The sequence below is a fragment of the Crocodylus siamensis genome, chromosome 12, assembly GCF_052110815.1.
Source record: "Crocodylus siamensis isolate JL-2025a chromosome 12, ASM5211081v1, whole genome shotgun sequence".
Classification (NCBI taxonomy): Eukaryota; Metazoa; Chordata; order Crocodylia; family Crocodylidae; genus Crocodylus; species Crocodylus siamensis.
This window is the reverse complement of record NC_143406.1, coordinates 220864-241679: the sequence shown is the minus strand read 5'-3', so window position 1 is coordinate 241679 and position 20816 is coordinate 220864. Positions and strand designations below refer to the sequence as shown.

Sequence of the window (20816 nt, the reverse complement as noted above, 5' to 3'; positions counted from 1 at the left end):
AGCCTGGACGACCCTGCAATTTCTTCAAACTATTTGCATGAAATACTGCAAGCGAAAAGCCCAGCTCCTGATTGGCTGTTGCTAGGTAACATCATAATCATCAGGAAATTAGGCTGTTTCCCCCCCCCCAGAGTATGTGTGCAATTGCAGGGCCGTGTGGAGGGAGGCTGGGGGAGGGAGCGGAACAAAGAGAGATCAATGGGATGGTGTTGTGCATGTGGACTCTGCTGTCACGGAGCAGCATCCGGCGGCAGGACGCGCTAGGTCCCGGCGGGTGGTGAGCTCCAGCGGCTGGGCCCTGCACTGTGAAGATGAAGCTGGAACATGCATCTTCAAAGGCAAGTTTGGCATCTGAAGCGGTGGCCAAAGTGGCTTGTGCTGCACGCAGAGTGCGTGTCGTGCACCAAGACGGGCTGCGCGTCACTTGGCAGAGGACAGAGAGCAGGAGCCGGGGGCATTGTGGCCGCTGGCTGTGCTGGTCTGTGGAGGGGCATGGAGAATCCTGTCCTCCCGCAACACTGGGGGTGGTCAGGAGACCCCGGGCGCTGTGGGCAGCTCCCTTTACGGTGCACTGTCGGGGGGCCTGTTTGCCATCTGGGTTGTGTCCTGGGGGACCGGGAGTGTTTACATCTGTGGATAATAGACCGGCCTTGCCTTGATCACTTTTAACAGTTCTGTCTGTTGGCAGAGCACTGCCCGTGTGTCCGTCTGTCTGTCTCCCTAGGGTGGTCAACAGGAAGGTTCCCCTAGGTATCATGTTACGTCCGTACCCTTTCCTGTGTCCCAAGCCCCCCCCTTCCTTCCCAAACCTCTCTCAGCCAGAAGCCCAGCCCTTGCTTCCCAGAAGCCGCCATGGCCATCAGCGGGTGCAATAATTTGCCGTAATCAGCAGCTCATGTAGCTGCTCAGCTGTGTCAGTGGCAGAGATGGGCGCATTAATTGCTTTTTGCATAGCGTGCGTGGCCTGTCAGATTGATTACCCCTCCTGGGGTCAGCCCCTCCGCTCTGGCTCCGTTCCACGCAGGCCTCTTTGGAGATCACTCAGCAATAACTCTGGCTGACTTTCCCCCACTTGGGCTCCTGGCTCTTCTAATCTAATATTCCCATTAAGGTTCCAGTTGGCTTTTTAATTCTGTTTAAATTTAAAAGCTGTTCGCTTAATTTGAATGGGGAATGAATTAGCCCATCTGAGGGGGGTCTTTGTGTGGCGAGGGGATCAGCCACAGATGACAGAGCTTTACAGTAAGGTGAGCAGGGAGAGAAAGCGGGATCAAAAGGGGTTGTTTGCCACAGCTGCCATCATGCCCTCCACCCGCCATGCAGTCAGGCCAGCTCCACCTCCTGTAGGGCAGCCCCACAGCAAAGGACACGGAGCATCTCTGGCCTGGCTGGGTGGTTGGTGCCAGGGCCGTAGTAGCGGGGGAAGTGCACCTGGTGAAATGGATGGGAGCTGAGGTCCTGCTGCCCCTCAATGCCAGGCTGTCCACACCCCACCCCCCCAAGCCCAGCGACATCTCAGATGCCTAGAAACCCCACAAGCACAGTGGCCTGCCATCCAGGCACCCCCACGTGCCTCGGCATCAAACAGTGAGCCCCGTTGTACCAGAATGTATTATCCCCACAGGTGTGTGGGCAGAGGCCCACGTCCCCTGGGAGCAGTTCAGTGCTGTTCCTGTCGGGTCCTGGGGCTGGGTGTCGGGTCCGTTCCCCACCTGTGCTGTCACAGTGCCGTCACTCCTTGCACTTTGGGAGCAGGGGTAGAGGAGGGCTGTTTGCACAGACAGTTTCTGCCTGGCTTGCCTGGCCTAGTCAAAGGCAGGCTGGAGGGGATACAACTGCAGCAAAGGAGGAAGTGGAGGGACGGGGAGCAGCTACGTGAGCTAAAGGACATGGTGACCCAAGAGCCGGTGGGTCCAGTCTGTCCATGCGCATGTTTAGGCTGGGAAGTAGAAGGGCCCTTCCCCTCGGGATGACCTGGGGCAGCCTCCCCAGTGGAGCTGCAGGACAAGCAGCCCAGCTAGCTGGATACATCCAGTTGTGCTATAGTGCCAGTGTGAGCAGGCAAGGCCCTGTGACTCCCAGCACATGCCCCAAAGTGGATGCCCTGTGCCCCGTATGACAGCCCCTTGACGTGCCTCACAGCTGGTCTTAGCTTAACCTCCTTGACCAGTCCCCCTCTTGCCTCCAAATACTGCTCTGACCCTCTGCTTGTGGGCCCTGGCCCTCCTGGGGCTGCCCCCACCTCTCTGATGTAGCCAAGGGTCATAGCTGCAGCTTTGCCTCCCAGGATGCGTGGGAAGGAGCTGCCTGCTGCACCCCTGTGGCTGTGCCTGCCCCGCTGCCTGCAGAGACCCGCGCATGATTCGTACTCGGTGCTCCCAGCCTCGGAGCTCCTGTGGGCAGAGGTGGTTGTGCCCCCGCCAGGCTTCCTGCATCCCTCGCCAAGCCTCTGGGTGCCTCTTGCTCTTCGTTTAGGGGTGTCCTGTAGCCCTTCCATGTTGTCCCTCATACCAGGCGTGTTGTGGGCCTGTACCCCATTCTCCTTCCATGCCAGGTGCTGTGTCCTGCCCCAATTCCTTCCTCTTTCCCACTTCCAAGAGCCTGTTCTTCCTCTTCCAGGGACTCTGCGTCCCCCTCACTCCAGAGTCGCCCACTGCCACATCATGCTTCGGGGGTGCCCCTTTCCCCTGTGCCAGCCCACCCACTCCTGCTGCTTCCTTTTTCCTTTCTGTCCTGCAGGACGTTTGTTTTGGTCTCGCTTGGGCTGAGAGGAGCGTGTCTGTGCCACTGTGTCACTTTCTGCTGTCTCCGGCGCTGTGATCTACAGACGCTCACAGCGCGGGCGGAAGCGGCTGGCTCTGGAAACCAGATGCCGGGGGCTCTGCACGTCCCACGTCTGCCTTTTGTTACTGCTGCCGTGGACTGATGTCGATAGGGGTTGAGCAGTGAGGCCTGGCTGGACCCGTCCTTGAAACCCTGGTCTTGAGCAGGGGAGGCTTTCCAGGGGGCTCACAGCACCTCCAAGCACAAAGGCAGGGGGTTGTGAAACACCCGCAGGCTGCTGCATGCTGTAGAGCCCAGCGCTGGGGGTCTGTGCTTCCCCCAGCTGGTGTGCAGGGAACGGAGGCACCAAGTGCTGGTGGGTGAATCCGGCTGCCCATCTGGGCACCTCTGATGTAGGCATGAGGATGCCCCACACCCCCACGCCTCCGCCTCCATGCACAGGGACTTGGGCACGGCAATGCTGGGATTTCATGTGCCTGCCCTGTGGTGAGATTTCAGCTGAGGGGTCCCCAGCTCCACGCCTGATGCCTGGGGACACTTAAGCATCCAGGGCCGGGGCTGAGCATTGCCACAGGCTGAGCAGGGAGCTGCCCCAGGGGGGAAGGGGCCTGACTGCTGCTGGGGGAGGTACTGAGCCCCTTCTCCCCACCATTCCAGGTGAGTGCCTCGTCTCCCTCCCCCGTGCTGTAGCCGAGGGTCAGGACTGCAGGCACACAGGGTGGCCTTCAGCCTCTGGAGCTTTGCCCCCAGGGAACCAAAGTGCCTTCTGGCCAAGGTGGTGCTCTCATTTGAGGCCGTAGCTGACTGTTTGCTTCAGGGCCCTGAGTGCAGGATGGTGCCACAGGCATGACTGAGAGAGCAGGGAACGACACCTGGCAGCCAGTGCAAGTTGGAGCAGCCCCAGGTTTGCTCCAGCTTGTACTTGGCTGTGGATTGGCCCTGTTGCCCCCCAAGCTGGCAGCAGGCTAGGGGGGGAGTCCTGGTTCCCCTGAGCACTACCGGGAGTAATGAGGAACAACGGCCATAAGTTGACTGAGAGTAGATTCAGGCTAGATAGACATCAGGAGGCGCTACTTCACGGTCAGGGCGGCCAGGATCTGGAACCAACTTCCAAGCAAGGTGGTGCTCGCTCCTACCCTGGGGGTCTTCAAAAGGAGGCTAGACAGTCACCTTGCCGGGGTCGTTTGACCCCAGTACTCTTTCCTGCCCATGGCACAGGGTTGGACTTCATGATCTGCTCGGGTCCCTTCTGACCCGACCAACGATGAAACAAATGCCATCAGGCACCCTGCAGTGCTGGGACAGACCTAGGCTCCCCTTTGGGGAGTGACTGCAGCAGAGCCCAGCTTGAGCCAGAGGCTGGCGTTGAGGCAGTTAGGATGCGGTTTCCTGCAGGAGGTGACCGTGGCTAAGGTACCCATCAAACAAGGCTGCCGCCAAGCCCAGCCAGACCAAATTGCTGTTGGCACGTATGCTGTGCGCATGTGTAGGAGCTTTGCTGGACGCCTGTGCACATAGAGGGACGGGCAGTCCCTGTACATGTGTGTGGGGTCTGGGGTGGTCTCCATGTGCGTGGTGGGGATAGGCCTGTGCGCGAGTGCCCGTGCGGCGTTTGTGTCCACGGGCAGTTGTGACAAGCTGTGGCTGTGGGTGTACATTGTTCTCTGAGCGTGGAGACTGTGCCTGGGCCGAGTGTGCTGGGGAGAGCACGGCATGTGCCTCTGTCTGCTTCTCTTCCCTGTCTGCGTGAGACATAAGCCAGGCTCCGTCTGTCACTGAGCAGCTTCCTGACCGCCAGCGGGTGGTGGCCAGCACTTGTGAGTGGTTTTCCTTTCAGGTTACCCTTCTTGTCCTTCCCCCAGGGTCAGGTCAAGTCTGGTCCTGCTGCAGGAGTGCTGTGCTGCTCAGGGTCCCACGCCAGCCCCGTGGCTCCAGGCACTGCTCTGCCCTGCGACTTGGCTGCATTGCAACCTGGTCCTGTCCTGAGCTCCTCTGCCCTACACAGTGCCACGCTGGGGAGCAGCCAGCCCGTGGCAGGTGGGGAGTGCGGTCTGAGGATGCTGCAGGGAGCCTCTGTGCTGATCCCTGCAGTGCGGGTGCTTTGTGTGTGGCTGTGGGCTGGGCAGGCCATGTCCTTGCTGCTTCCTCTTGCAGTGGCAGGGAGAGGACGGCATGCCTCACTCCGTGCATCCTGCTGAGCCCTGAAAGCAGGGTCTGCACATCCCACTTGCATGTGAAAGGCTTGAGGGGATGCTGAGCCACGGGCAGGACTGCACCTGGGAGCTCTCACCCAGAGCACAAGTTCTTGCTGCTGCAGCCTCTTGCCTTGCGCTGCTGGTGTGAGGCTGCAGCGAAGCAGCTTGGCAAAGGGTGGTCCCCAGAGGGGATGGACCTGGCTGGACCCTGGAGATACCCCCAGACCTGCGGTCCTTGCTGCTGTTCCTATGCCGCGGGGCAGCATCAGGGAGGGTTTGCAGGAGCAGGGCGTCTGCTTTGCCTCTTCTGTATGGGGCTGGAGTCAGCCCTGGTTTGCCCTGCCCTGTCAACTCCTGCCTTGCTGACCAGATGGGGTGTGCACCGCATGGGAGTTGCGTTGGGGCAGACCTCGTGTCCTGCCCCGGCTGCAGATGAGGCCCCATCTGCCTTGTGGCTGCTCCCCTCGGGCAGCAGCCCACGGGGAGCTGGGAACGGAGCTGCCACCAGCACTTGAAATCTCATCTGTGTGGACATAAAATGCAACCAGATGCCCTGGTCCCTGGCATGAGTGGAGGGAAGAGCTTTTCTCCAGGCCAGGGACTTGAATCCAGTGCCATTAGCCAGGTGCTGCCTGGGCCCATCCCAGAGCCTCTTGTTGGACTTCCTGGCAGTAAGAAATGCAAATGTTATTGCTGCTTGCCCTCTGCGGCCTGTTTCTGGGCCAGTCTTGCTCTGCTCCCCCTCCAGCCCCACCAGGAAGCTGTTCAGAGTGAGGGGGATACAGACCCCAGCTGCCTTTGAAGTGTGTTTGTTTAAGGAAGGCAGCAGGCCTGTGCCCCTTGCTCGGGGAGGAGCCTGACAGTGCTGGCGGCCTGCCCGGAGGCTCGAGGAGGGGGGGAGAGCCGGGCAGAGGCAGCGCAGACTCTGGTGAGTGTGGCCCCTAGGACACGCTGTGGCCTGGGCTCCTGTCACGTCAAGGGATGGTAGCCCCAGGGCTGGGGGCATGGGAAGCCAAATGAGGGGGTGAGACTGTCCTCGGGGAGGTGGGGACAGCCTGGGGAAGCCATGTGGGGAAGTGGGTGTCTGAGAGCGTGGGAGGGATGCTGTTGGGTGCAGAGAGCCAGGGCAATCCGTGACTGGAAACGCCTACGAGAGGCGGCCTGGCTTGTGCACCTGGGCCGTATGTGGCTCCTGGATCCCAGCAGCACGGCTCCAGCAGCGCCCGTCCCCAGGCAGAGGAGGGAATCTCTGAGGGCAGTTGCGGGACAGATGGCCCTTGTCCCCTGGCTGTGCCTGGGGTGGGTTCAGGTGCTTTTGGTGTCTTGGGGCAATGGGCAGGGCCATTGTGTAGTTTTAAGAACGGGTTAGACAGAGACTTGTCTGGAGGGTCTTGCATGGGATAGTTCTGCGTTGGGGAGGGCTTGGATGAACTCTCCTGAGGCCCCTTCCAGCCTGACGTCTCCACCATTCTGTGACCCCGAAACTCGGGTCCAGACCCCAAGTCCTTGGGAATGATTGTGCAACAGTGACTCCTGCAACCTAAATGGGGGCACAGTGTCCTGTGCAAAGAGCCCCTGGGTGTGTCTGGAGACCTGGGGCCTGATCCTGCCTTGCTGGCTCTGGGGCATCCCCTTCCAGTGCAGGCGAGGGGCAAAGGTTTCAACTGTGCTCTCACTGGGCAATAGCACCCAGCACCCGTCGGTGCAGTTGCAAATGGCAGTGCAAGCTGCTGAGCACCAGGCCATGTTGCTGCTTGCCCCGGGGTCTCCTTTTGCTGCAGTGGTCCCCACGTGGAAGCCCTGAGGGGACGATCTCGCAGCCTGCATCCACTCTGTCTGCTTGCACAGCATGCCCAGAGACCTGGCTGGTGCAGCAGGTATCAGAGAGCAGCCAGCTACCAGGGAGCAATGTCTGAGCCAGACAGTCCTGCAGGCTCTGCACATGGCTGGTGGTGGCTGCCAAGTAGCCGGCAGCTTGGTCTCGGGGCCTGTGCAGCTGCAGGAGGAGCTCTGGCCCACACGAGGATGCTGCCTGGCATGGATCTGCGGCCAGCTTTTTCACGTTCTGTTCTGGGGCGTGCTCGGGGACGCGGGGACAGTGCTGGATCCTGGCACCGCCCCGAAACTCCGTCCGCTGGGAGCTGCTGCATTGCTGCATGTGCTTGTAGTTAGTGCGGATCCCCAGCTGGCACCAGGAGCCAAAGGCCCCTGCCTAGGCAGGTAGTCGTTACCAGGGATTAAACCTGCAACCTCTAGGTCCAGAACCGTGAGCCACTGCTGGCTGAACTGAAGCAGCAGCTGGTCGTCTCCACACAGGGCCACACGACAGGCTGGACTTTGGCAGGCCTGCCCAAGCTGCGGGGAGCTGGGATGGCATGCAGAGCAGCACGGCCAGCCACAGACCCTACCCTGCCCCCGAAGAGCTGTGTAGAGCTCTGTGTGACCCAGCTGGCTAGTCCTGGCCCTCGGAGGGTGGCTGTGCAACTTGGAGACACAGCAGTGACTGCCCTATGGATGCACCCTGGGTCATGGCTGCAGTGGGTTCATTGGCGCTTCTTTGTCACCACCACTGTGAGAAGGAGCCAGCGAGCAAGCTGAACAGGGTGAGTTTCACCAGCACCTTCTGGGCCCTGGGAGCAGCCCTGGACTGCTTCCCTAGCTTGGGGCGAGGTGCGCCATGCCAGCTGCTCCATGTTGACACCTGTGCGACCCAGGCACTAGAGCACATGGTTGGTACTTGTCTGCAGAGTCACCCCTCTTTTCCAGATCACAGACTGAGAAAGCGGACTGAGAGGGATTTCCCTGCCTGAGCAAAGCTCTGCGCCCTCAGCGGGTAGCACCTGCACGAGCCCTGCTCCAAGTTTCCTCTCCGTGAGGGTGGGGAGTGGCCAGGGACCTGCAGCGTCGCTGTGCAGGAGCATGTGGACCTGGCCCAGGGATTGTAGAGCTGCAGGCACTTGGAGCTGCATGGGCACAATTTGCACCAGTGGGTTCCTGGGCAGCCTGGCCCACGGATGCCTGGTGCGGTGGCAGCACTGTCCTTCCTGGGGCCTCTGCCAATGCAGCAGGTGCTGGGAGGGACCCTGGTCGTCGCTTGGAGAGCTCTGCTCTGCCCTGCGAGGATGAGTGGGCCAGAGACTGCCTGCCCCACTCGGTGAAAGGGGCTCTGGGGCTGCCAGGCAGTTGGGAGCTGCATGGTGCAGTGAGGGCTGCCAGGCCTGCAGATTCACAGCCCAGTCACCGATCGGCCAGGAGAGGGGCCAGGGCCCTGGCCTGCCTTTGTCTGCGCAGCCGCAGTGCAGATGCCCCTCGGCAGGCGGTTGCAGCTCTCCAGCCAGGAGCTCCTTCTCACCGGCTGCTTCAGCTTGCGGCACCGCAGGACAGTCCATAAAACAGAGTGACAGCATTTGTCTTCAGCCCCTAAAAGCCTGGATGGCCCCAGCCGTGGGGCAGAGGCACTTGCTCCTGTTCCAACCACGCTCAGCAGGGAGCTGGGGACCGGGCAGCCCAGCGCAGAATGTGTCTGTTCCAGCAAAGGGAAAAGGAGCCACTAATGAGGCTCCTGAGAGCCTGACTCTGAGATCTGAGCACAGGGAGGAAGCTTGTGCAAGCCATGGAGCAGGAGGAGGGGAGGGGGAGCAGCAGGGCAGGAGTCTTGGCTGCAGCCCATTCAGGCCACCCCCATGCTTCTGCAGTGCTACGGTGGGGTGGTGGCAGGTCACTCCAGTGGACATTGGGCTTGGGGGGGAGAAGGAGGCTGGGACCCAGGAGAAATACAGCTTGAAGCTACCGTGTACCCTGAGCTTAGGGGAATTTGTCTGAGGAAGAGTGTCAGGGCCAGCCACAGGGTGGTCGCGGTAGGGAAGGAGGGGCAGAGGCAGGGGCAGCTGAGATGAGAAGGGCTCTGGAGCACGTCTGAGGTGCGTTACCTGGAGGGCGAGGGCAGGAAAGGGGTGTAGATGCTGCTGAGCTCAATGCACCAGGGTGGCGCAGCTCTGGGTGCATGCATGCGAGGCGACTGATGTCTGCAATGGGGTATTGCAAGGGCAGGAAGCATGATGCCCCTGGCACCACTTTCACAACTCTTGCTGGGTATGAAACCATGGTTTGTTTGCTCCAAAATCGGAGAGGATCTGAGACAAAGGAGCCCAACCCGGGCCTGCAGGACAGGTCTGGCCAGTTTGGTGGGACTAAGAGCCCTTCTGTGTTGGGTGTGGGCCAGTGGCAGAGCCAGCCTCTGGCCCAGCCGCTTGGGTGCCCGACGTTGCAAGCTGCAATCCCCACTGGGCAGCGAGGACGTGCCGTGGCCGCTGCGGCCCGGCTGGTTTGGAACCTGCAGGCGGCTGCCTTTAGGACCGGCAGTGACAGGAGAGGAGATGCGGGTGAGAGAAGCCAGAGGACTGAGGCCCAGGACCCAACCCGTAGCCGCCCTTCCCTGGTCAGCAGGGGCTGGGACTATTTGATGTCCTCATTGGTCGTGGCGAAACCGCTTGGACTGTGGGCCGTCGGGTGGTGGCCGATGATCAAAAGTCCTCTGGACCACCTCACGGGAGCCCAGAAACCATCAGAGGTTGCTGCCCCTGGTGGGGGGCGGATCCAGCCTGACCGCTGCCACTGCTGCTGCTTTCAGCAGGGGCTGGGTGAGACTGCAGGATGCCAACATACCTGCTGCAGCCGTGACCCAGGGCAGTTTGTGCAGGGTGCATGATGCTCCCCAGGTGCTGGTGGGGGCTTGCCCGCACACTGCTCGTGCCCCAGCTGGCTGAGGCCTGTTGGGGACATCCTGTACGGTGCCCACGCCTGCCTCATGATAGCCATGGGCAAGGCCTGTTCTTCACCCTCGGGCTCTGCAGTGAGAATGTAGAGCCACCTCCACACGATGTTTTGCCTGTTGCTGGCACAAGCGCCCTTGGCAGAAACCCCTCAACACGGGCAAGCTGCCCCGCTGCAGGGAGACGGTGCTATTTCGTGCCTTGCTGTAGGGCGAGGCTGTGGAGGTTTCCCGAGGAGCTCGCTTGTTCTCCGGTGAGAGGTTTGCAGAGCTGTACTGAGTAGCCTGGACAAGCCATGGGGCACCAAAAGCAGTGTCAGTCTAAGTAGGATCTCCCCACCCCGGGTCGCTCAGCCCTGTCTGCTCGGTGGGGCAGGAGGCGCGTGGCTTTGGGAGGCAGAGGCTGGTCCTGGCTGCTTGGGAAGTCCTTGGCTGTTGGAGAGCTAGGGAAGAGCTGGTCTCCGCTTGCCCCAGCGCATCCCCTGAGGTGGCTGATTTGGCCTTGGCCTGGCCAGATGTGGGCGATGAAGTGGCTTCCCTCAGCTTGCTGGGAAGAGAGATTCAATTGGATCAATTCCCAGCCCTCCCAGGAGCTGGATGCAAACAGGAATTGAATCCCTGGTTAAAGGGACAGCCTCCAGCTGCCTTAATACTCGAGGCCAGGAGTGGCAGAGTCATCAACCCTCTCCGTGTTATGGTGAGCCTCACAAAAGCTCACTGGAACCGCTGCTCCTGGGGTTGGGGGATGTCTCTGCCCCCGTTTTGGTTTAGAAAGTGTCCCTGGCGCTGGGGGGAAGCTGGAACCAGAGCCCTCTGCTCCAGAGCCCAGCAGTCGGGGGACACTGCATGCCATGTGCCAAAATCGCTCGTTCCTGCTCTGTAGCAGCCTCACAAGTTTGTGCCTAGACAAGCCACAGAGAGGAGAGCCGGGACAGCCACGTCCCGCTGATGCAGGCTCCAGAGGCACCATGGGGAGGCTGGGAGCCCGGGTGCTGGGCCTGGCCAGGCCAAGAACAGCTTGGGTCCTGAGCCGTCTGCAACTGTGGGAAGGGCGTCCTTGCAGTGAAGCCTGCTGCCAACTCTGAGGCAGCTTTGGGCTGAGCAAAGCCTTGCGCTTGCCTGAAGCAAATGCATTTTCTGGCTTTGTTTCTAGGCAGCTTGTTAGTGCCAAAGCAGGGGGCTGCTACCGCCTGCCACATCCTGCTGGTCAGGTTGCTCCTGGCAGACATGGCCCTACTTGTGCCAGTAGGCTGCTTGGGGTAGGGGCTCCATCCTGCCATTTGACTGGAAATAAATGAGCAGTAATGGGAACAAGGACTGGCACAGGAGTCACGGGGCATGCCCCACATTACAGGGCTGGAGCTGGGCTCACTCCTCCCAGGCCATTTCACCTGAGAACAACCAGTGGGGAGGCGGAGCAGACTGGCCCTATGTGGCCAGCGTCCCGTCGGCCAGGGCTCCCTCGGGAGCTGTGCGTCCTTACCCGAGTGCTGCTCTGGATCGGGCATGAAGGGACTTGACTCCCCCTTGCCTGCCTGAATCACAGAGCAAGGGAAGTGGGTGCCTCCAGGGCCTTGCCAGGCTCCCAGGAACACACCGGGACTGCAGGATGTCTGCCCACACCCGGGTGAAACGCTGCGCCACTCCCGGCTGGCTCACTCCATTCCCAGTCCAGCTGCGGTGACTCGCTAGACTCACCTGGAGCATGTCCGCAGGTGCGGGCAGGCAGAGGGGGCAGGGGCCCAGTGTGGGGGGTCACAGCTGGGCTGTGAGGGAACCCAGACCCTCCACGGCCACAGCCTGACTTTTGACCTTTGTCTTCCCAGATCTAATCGGGCCGGCAGCCCCTGTCCCACCATCTGGGCCTCAGCACCTGCTCCTTGTGGCCCTGGGCCGTGCCCTGGGTGGTTACCATGGAGAATGAACAGTTGCAGGTACCACCTCCATCCAGCAGCTCAGCCAGCACCAGCACCACAACTAGCAGCAGCAGCAGCAACAACGGGCGCCAGCCGGGACCCCAGATCTCTGTGTACAGCGGGATCCCAGACCGCCAGACTGTCCAGGTAAGGGGCCATGGGCATGGTGGGCGTCCGGTCCTGCTGCTCTGGGGCTTGTGGCCAAGGGACTGGACGGTCACAGCGGGCCCTGCAGTGCGAGTAGCAGAAAGTACCAGGCCACCTTGGACTCCGTTTCCATCCTTGGAGACCCTCTTCTGCCAGGTGGCAGATGCAGGCTCCCGCTGTCCTCCACCCACCCGTCCCTTCAGCCCATCATGGCTCGGACACAGGCTGCCCCTTCTGCAGTGTCTGATATGCATCTGCACACATAGCGACGGTGTGTTAGTGCCAGAAGGGCACAGATACGGTTGTGTGGGCAGGAGCTGCGAGCCTTGGGGACACCCCTCTGCATCGCACCCTGGAGCTTTGAGGCTGGTGGGATGTGCTGAGTGAGAAGCGATGGGACATGGTCTGCCCATAGTGACCTTTGAGCCCCTGGCTCTGGGGCCCTGGGGTTCCCAAGCAGGAGGAAGGCACCGATAGAAATGGGATAGAATTAGGATTAAATAGGACAGAATTCAAGGTCACGTGTTTAGGGGCTAAGCTGAGAAGGCATCAGTGAGAAACAGCAGAGGAGTGGTGGTGTGTGCTGGCTGATCTTGGGGTGATCACAAAACACTGACATGGTCCAGACAGGATCAAGACCCATCACGAGGGCATTGCCAGGAGAGAGAGGGAGACGGTGCCGTGGTCTGAGGCCTCCTCTGGGGCACAGTGACCAGCTCTGGCTGCCCCGTTCAAGAACAAGGATCCCAGCGATTCGGCTGCAGGGGAGGCTGGTGGGACAATTGGGGCATGGAGCCTGTCGGGGGGGGTGGGGGGGAGGCGCTAGAAGGGCCTGGCTCATTCAGCCTGCAAAGGAAAGACGAGGGGCTGTGCCTGCTGTTCCTGAACACCTCTGTAGAGAAGGGGAAGACGCACTGGAGCCTCAGGGCAGTGCTGACATGAGAGCAGATGGGTTTACGGCCTTGGATGAGGTTAGGCTAGAAATCAGAGGCAGGTTTGTGACTATGGGAGCAGCGGGTGCTGGCCGACCTCCCAGGGGAAGCGCAGGAACCAGCACAGAGCCTGTGGGTTTTACACCGGGCGTTACGCAGCAGGGATTGGACTGGGCTGTGGGCAGCCCCTTCTGGTCCAGCACCTCGATGGGGATGTGCTGTGACCCAGGAGGCCCTACCAGCTGCCGGGACGTACCTTGGTGCTAGGAGACCCAACCCACTGTGGTCTCATGGCGCGTGGTCCATGTTGCGTTGGCGCATGACAGGATGTGCTGTGGGACATGCATTCAGGATCCCCCACGCTCCCTTTTGTTGGAGCCCCTCATTGTGCCCGCCTCGTTCCTGTACACACACATGCTCACCCCACTGCACATGCAAGCCCTGGGTTCCCATCTCCCCTCCTGTCCCAGCACCAGATGCCTGTGGGCTTTGCTGCCTTGGCTGCCGGGAGCAGGGGGGGGCCCAGGCTGGCAGCACATGCAGCTGCAGGCCTGGCGCATGCAGAGCGCGGTCAGGCAGCACCCTCTACTGGGCGCTGGGAGAGTGAGCGGGGACCTGAGCCCAGCACCTGAGCTCCCTGGCTTTGGTGTCTAGTCCCTGGAGGGGCAGCGGGGGCTGAGGGTCCCTGACCCACGCTCACGGGCAGCATGTTGCCCACAGGAGCCTCCAGCACAGCTTGGGGCTGCTGGAACTTGATCTTTCCCCAGACAGGCTTCTGCAGCCGAGGCTGTGGCCCTTGGGCCCCGCGCTGGGGAAGGCTGATCTTGCTTGCTCGCGCTTGCCTTCCCATGTCTCGTGTAGGCTCTTGAGGGCCATGGCCTGAGTGACTCTGGAGTGGGGCCTGATGCTGCACCCATGACCCGCTCTCCTGACTCAGCCCTCAGGGTGCCTTCTGCTGCCTGGACTTCCTTGGCCTTCCTCTCACTTCTGATGTATTTTAGAACATTGTGCCGCCCTCGGGGACCGTGGGTTAGAGGACCAGGGAGGAGAAAAGGTGGGGGTGTGGGTGGGCAGGAGAAGGGGGAAGAGGAGGCACTGCCTTGGGCAGGAAGCGCTAATAATTAATGACTCGGCATCTAGTTATTAATTATTCATATTGTTCCGTGTTCGGTTGTAATGAGCCCTGCAGCAGGTGGGCAGAGGGAGCGCACGGGGGGGCGAGGGCCGCGGAGACCCTCCGTGTCCTGGCGGCGGCCCTGGGGCTGGGCGGGCAGAGCCTGGAGCCCGCGGCTGGGCCAGACTCCCAGCCCTGGCCCGGGCATCTCCCGGCCTGCCTGCAGCTTGGGGAACCTGTGGGAGGGGAGGAGAGGACAGGGCCGGGGCAGGTGAGCGGGGCGGGCAGGCGGAGCAGGGTCCATGCATGGCGAGGGGAGGAGCAGGCGGCTCCCGTGGGACCGGGCAGGGGCGGGGGCAGCGCTTTGTCCGGCCGCCCCGGCTTGGCCCGGCCCTGCCTGCAGCCAATCGCACGGGCGGCCCTGCCCGCCCCGTCGCCGCCTTTGTTGCGGAGCGCAGCCCGTGCGGGCCCCGCCGCCGCCTGCCCGCTCGCAGGGGCCGAGCGCGCCGCCCGTGAGTACCGCTCCCTCCCCAGCCTGGCTCCTTGCGGGGTGGCACCCGGCCCGGCGGCCCCGGCCCCGCGCGGGGCGCCAGGGCAGGCAGAGACCTGCTCCTGCGAGCTGGGCACGGGGAACGAGCAGCAGCACCAGGCTGGGCGTCTGGAGTACCCGGGGCCTGGCTCAGAGGCAGGTGGAGCCAGGCTCTGGGCCTCGCAGGGCCCTGGGGTGACTCGGGGACCTGGGCGTCTGTGCAGTGCAAAGGGGAGGGCGCGGAGGGCCGACGGTGCAGAGCCCTGGGTGGACTGAGCCTGGTGCTGCTGATTGAGTGCGCCAGGAAGGGGGGCCCAAGGCCTTGTGGGTGCATGTTGATAAGAACTTTATTTTGGCCAGTGAATGAGCTTTGTTACATCTCCCTGTAAAGGGGGTGGTTGCTGAGCAAAGACCTGGATCTGGAGCTACTGCTCAGATGGGCCGTCGGACCAGCGGTAGTATGGCTGGCTGCAACGGGACCTCAGCTCTCCATGTCATATGGCTGGTGTGCCACCATCTGTGCTCCCAGTCTGCACCAGAGGCCTGGGCTTGGGACCGTCCCGAGCGCTCAGGGGCTCCACAGAGCTATGTGCCAGGGCATCTGGCTTCTGCCACGATCCCGTGCGGGCGGCTTGCTCTGGCCTTGCTGAGCTGTCTGCAGCCTCTACCTACAGCTGTACTGTAGGCCTTGGACGGGTGGCTAGAGGGCCACCAGGGACCAGGGCTGTGGGCTTCTGCTCCTGTCTCCTTCGGTGCCTTGTCCTGTGGTCTTTGGCAAGTCATGTGCGTGCCTCGGTTTCCCCATCCATAGGACAGAGAGGATGGTTCCAGTTGCCGCTTGAGAGGTCCTTTGCTACTGGTCATCACGTGTCTTGAGGCCTCTGGGCTAAACTGCTTCTTGTCCATGCCTCAGTGCTGGCCAGGTCTCTGCTCATGATGGACCGGATGGCCCAGTGCTCACTGGGAGCAAAGCTGGCACCTCGCTCATGGGCAGTTACAGAGCCGTAGGTCCTTATGGCCCATCCAGTCCATGTGCCTCCACGCAGGCAGGACCAGGTCTCTTGGCCTGGCCGGACAGATGCTCCTCTGCTCTGCTTTTGAAAAGTCCACAGCTGAGGCAGCCTGTAGAGCCAGCGGTAAGAGCCGTTCCTAGGAGCCAACCTAGTCAGCTTCTCTGCACATCTTTTTGTGCCCCTTTCCCCACCCCCCCTCAGAAATGGGGGACAACTGGTCCCCATCCCCACTTTTCACCTCCCTGCAACCAGCCATTACTTTTCCAGAGGTACCCCCAGTGCCTACAGCCCTTCCCCGTAGGTTGTTTTCCATCTGGGGGTCTTTCCTCCAGACTTTCCAGCTTGACCACCTCTCTGGTGCCCCACATCAGATGCTGTCCTCTGGCTGAGCCTCACCAGTGCTGACTACAGTGGAACAATTCCTCCCTCCTCCCTGCTGTCTCGCATGGGGCTGTTCTGTTAATTCATCCCAGGCTGAGATTTGGCTGTTCTGTAGCAGGTTCCTGTGTTGTCTGCAGTTCTCTGACCTCTGCATCTGGTGCACTATTGGTGTCCAGTTTGTCCTGGGGCACTGGGCTGCTTTTTCCTGAGTGCTGTGCTTTGCCTTGCCTGTAAGACTTTCATCCTCTTGATTTGGGGACATTTCTCCGATCTATGAAGACCACTTTGAATTCTGATCCTCCCTTCCCGGGTGCTGGCAGCTCATGGTGTCATGCGGATATTCCAGGCACACTTGACTCTGTCACCCAGCTAAAGAATGAGACTATTGAACAGAACTGCAGCCAGGACAGGCCCTGCTGGGACCACCCCCGACTTGAAACGCCTTCCCAGGCGGACAGGAAATCATGAACTGCTTTCTGAGAGCAGTTTTTCAGCAAGTTGCAATTTCATCAAGACCATATTTCCCTTGTTTCTTATTAGGCTGTCACATGGGACAGTCTCCGAAGACCGACTAGCATCAGGATGGATCACAGCCACAGCTTCTGTCTTCACTAAGTCAGCCTGTGTTGTCGGCGGGGGGAATGAGATTGGTTCACTGCAGGTTATCCTGGGCAGATCCCTCCTGGCTGTTTTTAAATCACCTTGCTCTCTGGGGTGTATAAATTGACTGGTCCAGGTGTTCGGGTCGGTCTGACTGGTCCATAAATCCCCTGTCTTTGTTTTCCCTCCCCCTTAAGCCAGGTGCTGTTTGGCGTTCTCCAGCCTAGCACTGCTCCATCGCTGCCCGCAGTTCCAGCGTGGCTTTGACTAGGTCTCTCGGCGTGAATTTGCCCAGCTCAGGTGACTTAATCCATCTGTCTCATCTGAATTTCCTTTAAGCTGTTCCTTTCATACCTTCTCCTGCTTGTGTCAGTTTTTTTTAAGTACCTGGTCATAATTCATCTTCCTTGTGAAGACTGAAGTGGAGGAGGCTTTCCATAGTGCAGTGACCATAGTCAGCTGCTGCTGCTGTCCTTCCTTGCGAAGCATGGGCCTGGACCTCTTGGGCCTTCCTCACTTCCAATGTATTTTAGAACCTCTGCATTTGTCTTTTGTCCCTTGCTAGGTGTAGCTCGCGCTGGGCCCCCCGTCTCTGAGCTTGCCACGCAGGCTCATGCTGGTCCTGTATATGTACTGGTTCCTTGTGTGGTTCCCATTGGATGTCAGCTTCTTATGCTGCTCCTCTGCGCTGGTGTCTCTCTCATGTCACTGTGGCCCGCTGTTGTTTGTCTTTCAGTCACAGCCAGGGGTCCTCAAAGCCACAGTCCCAGCTGCTGTGCCTACTGCTCCCACAATGCCTGGGAACCCGGGAGGGAAGGATGGCCGTGCTGGATGTCTGCACTGTGCTGCAGACCTTGGGCAAAGCCTCAAGCTGCAGCAGGGGAACAGGCTGGAGATTTGGCAAACACTGGAACAGGCACCTAGGGAATCTTAGGAAATTTAACAAGCAGGTCAAACGGACCCTTGGCTGGGATGGTTTAATCACAAATGACCCTGCCCCAAGAAGGCGGCTGAACTAGGTGGGGCCTCCAGTACCCTGCAGTGTTGTTCCTACCGTGAGACGTGGCTAGATCTGCACCGAGAAGTGCTTGGCCTTTGGAATGGGCAAGAAAGACTGGATGGAAGTGAAGTCCCTGGGAGCGGTCTCAGTGGGGCGTCTCCTTTGAGCCCTTCCTCAGGCTGGTGCACCTCCCAGGCACTGAGAGCAGGAGCTGCATTCCCATTGCTGCAGTCAGTGCTGCCTGGCATAGGGGGATCTGCTGGCTCCCACCCTTCAGCGCTGTCCAGGCCACGTCCAGATGCTTCCTGTTGTTCAGCTCCCACTATTGAAGCTGTTTGACCCAGGCCTGGTTGTTCACCTCGGATTCTCCACATTCCTGCCCAGCTCGGCCCCTGGGCCCCCTGTGTCCGATGCAGCCTGCATGGCTGGAGGACAGATGTCATCTGGCTTTGTTGGGAGGTGATGGATAGCCAGGCAGGAATCTGAGTGGGGCAGGGAGCTGGCCCATGATGGATGGGGGAGAAGTCTAGGCAGCGCAGCCCCAAAACAGATTGAAAAACTCTGGCAGAGACCTGTGGGAGATTAAACCACCCTGCCCTCTTTGCCCCCAGTTAACCTTTGACCTGGCCCCTTCCCTCCCCTTGCAGAGCCCCAGCGAGGGGGTGGGTGGCTGAAATGCTTTCAGCAAAGGCTCCTGGCTTTCCAGGCAGGACCAGATCAGCTTTGAGCTGCTGCTCTGCCCTGGGAGCCTCCCTGCTCTCCCACTCTGAGGATTCAGGCCGGGCCCTGCTCTGCCTCTGCCGTGTGAGACGCTCACGCCTCTGCCCTCTCCCTGTGTTCCCTTGGCCAGGTGATCCAGCAGGCCCTGCACCGGCAGCCCAACACCGCGGCGCAGTACCTGCAGCAGATGTATGCAGCACAGCAGCAGCACCTCATGCTGCAGACGGCGGCTCTTCAGCAGCAGCACCTCAGCAGCGCCCAGCTCCAGAGCCTGGCCGCTGTGCAGCAGGTATGGGGCGGGGGGTCACCTCTGCCACGTGGGACCGGGGCCAGGCTTTGTGGAGCATCACCAGCTTGGGACACAGGCCCATCTTGGGCTGCTTGCACCGTGCAGTCCTGTGGGCTGCTGTTACGCTGGGGGTGGGGCCAGCTTGGCTTCAGTGAGAGGTGTGGAGGAGGGACAGATACATCTGTCCTTCAGTCCATCTCTACACAGGCCCCTCTTCTCCCAAGCCTGTCCATCTGCTCTGTTTTCTCCTCCCCCATCCCCCTCCCCACCTCATCCATTCCCCGAGCAGGATCCGGGGTTGGAGGCTGAGCTAGGATGCCCCAGGCGATGGGAGCTGCCCTCTGGGAAGTCTTCAAGGAAGACCTGTGGCACTCAGCATTTGCTTTGCTTGGCTGTGGGGCAAGGCAGAGAGGGACTGGTTGGGCCAAGAGTGGCAGTTGCTAGTGTGGGGTTGCATCTGGGGGCGTCCAGAGACCCGGAGTGATGGCGGGGGGACGGTGAGCGCATGCTTGAGTTCAGGTGCATGCTGCTGCCATTGAGTTTAGCCTGTGGGGGCTGCGTTTGGGTGTATCGCAGGGACCAGGGAAGGTTGTAGCTGAGCAGTTCCTGTGGGGCATGGATGCATTTACCTGACTCGCCAGCAGCTCCGAGTGGCTCTTTTTTCAGGCCGAGCACAGGGGAGGATGTCCGAGTCCCCTGTACTGTATTCAGGCTCGGGGTCAGGGCCAGGGTGACATGCCTTCTGCTTTCCCTTGCAGGCAAGTTTGGCTGCTAACAGGCAGGGCGGTTCGTCCGGCAGCAATGCCCCCCAGCAGGCACCATCACAGCAGCCCACGGTAAGTCGCCTACTGGTTGCCAGTGTTTCCCCGCTGTCCAGTCACTGCCAGCCCTGGCTCCCTCCATCAGTCCTGCCTGCTCCTCCAGCTCTTCCCAGGGATGTGAAGCCAGGAGACACCGTCCACGTGGAAAGTGTGCAGCCCCTCCTGAGAGCCCCCTCTGCCACTGGGGCTCCCCTCGCACACACCCACATGAGCCTAGCACCCCATGGCTGGGGTGCAGCAGTCTAGCAGCTCGGTCTCCAGACGGGGTGCCCTGCGTGGGCTGCTAGGTCTCGTCAGCACTGCATGGCACCCTGGCTGCACAGGGCTTAAGGTAGGTAGGGAAGGGGGCACCTGAGGTAGAATGAGGGGCCCATAACCAGCCAGTGCCACAGGTGGGCTCCCTGCGGCTGAGATGTGGAACCCCTTCTTTCCCCCCAGTACTGGCCTGTTGGGCAGCCAGGAGCAACTGGGCAGAAAAACCCAGTGATGCACTTTTTCTTGGAAGTTGCTGATGTGTCCAAGCATCGCTGTTGGTGAAACCGCTCCGTTCCAATGAACTTCCAGAGGCCCCAGCGGGTTCCCAGCAGTCCCAGTTTGTGGGCCCTGGTGGCCTGCTGGGCTGGGAGCCTTGGAGCTGGAGAGCTGGCTCTCCCTCCAAGTCCCTGGGACGGGGGTACTGAGGACTGGCCTAGGGGGGCTGGCTGCCCCTTCGGCCCTTCATAGAGCCCTGAGCTCTTGTTGGCAGCAGCTTGGTCATGACAAAATGGTTGTTTTTGCTGGCTGTACAGCCACGGTCAGCAGCCAATGGACGCCTGGCATGTCCCTGCCAGACCAACCTGCCTGGCTTCCCCCTAGGCCCTGTGCTCTGTAGGCTGCCAGGATTGCCTGCGCCTGCCGGTCTTTGGCCTTTTGTCCCAGTTTGGAGTGAATGTTTCGAGGGGCCCTGGGGTTGGGATCTGGCTTCCTGACTTGCTCAAGTCCTCCGGGCCCTGCCTGCTGCCCCTGCTGCTTCCGGGACTGGTGCTTCCATTACACGGGGGCCTGGCGAGGGGCAGGGGAGAGTCTGGGGCAGCGTGGGGTGACCCCTGTGCATCCCATCCCACGGCTTCTCCTTTTTTCCCCAGATAAACTTGGCCACGTCCCCGGCTGCCGCCCAGCTGATCAACCGAGCTCAGAGTGTGAACTCTGCCGCCGCTGCCGCTGCCGCCTCGGGCATCACGCAGCAGGCTGTGCTCCTGGGCAATGCCGCCTCCCCAGCCCTGACGGCCAGCCAGGCCCAGATGTACCTCCGGGCCCAGATGGTAAGAGGCAGCCGCGGGCGTGGATTGTGCCATGTGCAGGCTCTGGCTCCCCTCCCCTGCTTGGTTTTAAAGAGACACCGATCCTGCCGGCATCCTCTTAGCATAAGCATTCCCCCACCCCCCAATCCAGTTCGGGGATTAAGGGTTTTGGTCCTGCCCCTCCTGCGGTGCCCAGATGTGGGAGGGTCTCTGGGACTGGAATTCACCTCCCCCCACCCTGGAGGCACCGTGCTGGTCTGCCCCCAGCTGAGGGCAGGGTGGGGGCACCTGTGTGGCTGGGAGCAGGGCTGCTCCTGTCTGGCA

At 60.9% G+C, this 20816-nt stretch overlaps 1 protein-coding gene across 1 annotated transcript in view; it reads left to right on the top strand.

Annotated features, from left to right (window-relative positions):
• The first annotated feature begins 200 nt into the window (after positions 1 to 200).
• The window catches only part of PHC2 (polyhomeotic homolog 2), a 42634-nt gene continuing 22018 nt past the window's right edge, over positions 201 to 20816 (top strand). Inside the window, exons 1-5 of the mRNA XM_090023590.1 lie at positions 201 to 338; positions 11577 to 11813; positions 18233 to 18391; positions 19150 to 19227; positions 20337 to 20513. Of these exons, the coding sequence (XP_089879716.1) occupies positions 11664 to 11813; positions 18233 to 18391; positions 19150 to 19227; positions 20337 to 20513 (564 nt within the window). The 5' untranslated portion in view covers positions 201 to 338; positions 11577 to 11663. The remainder of the gene's footprint in view (positions 339 to 11576; positions 11814 to 18232; positions 18392 to 19149; positions 19228 to 20336; positions 20514 to 20816) is intronic.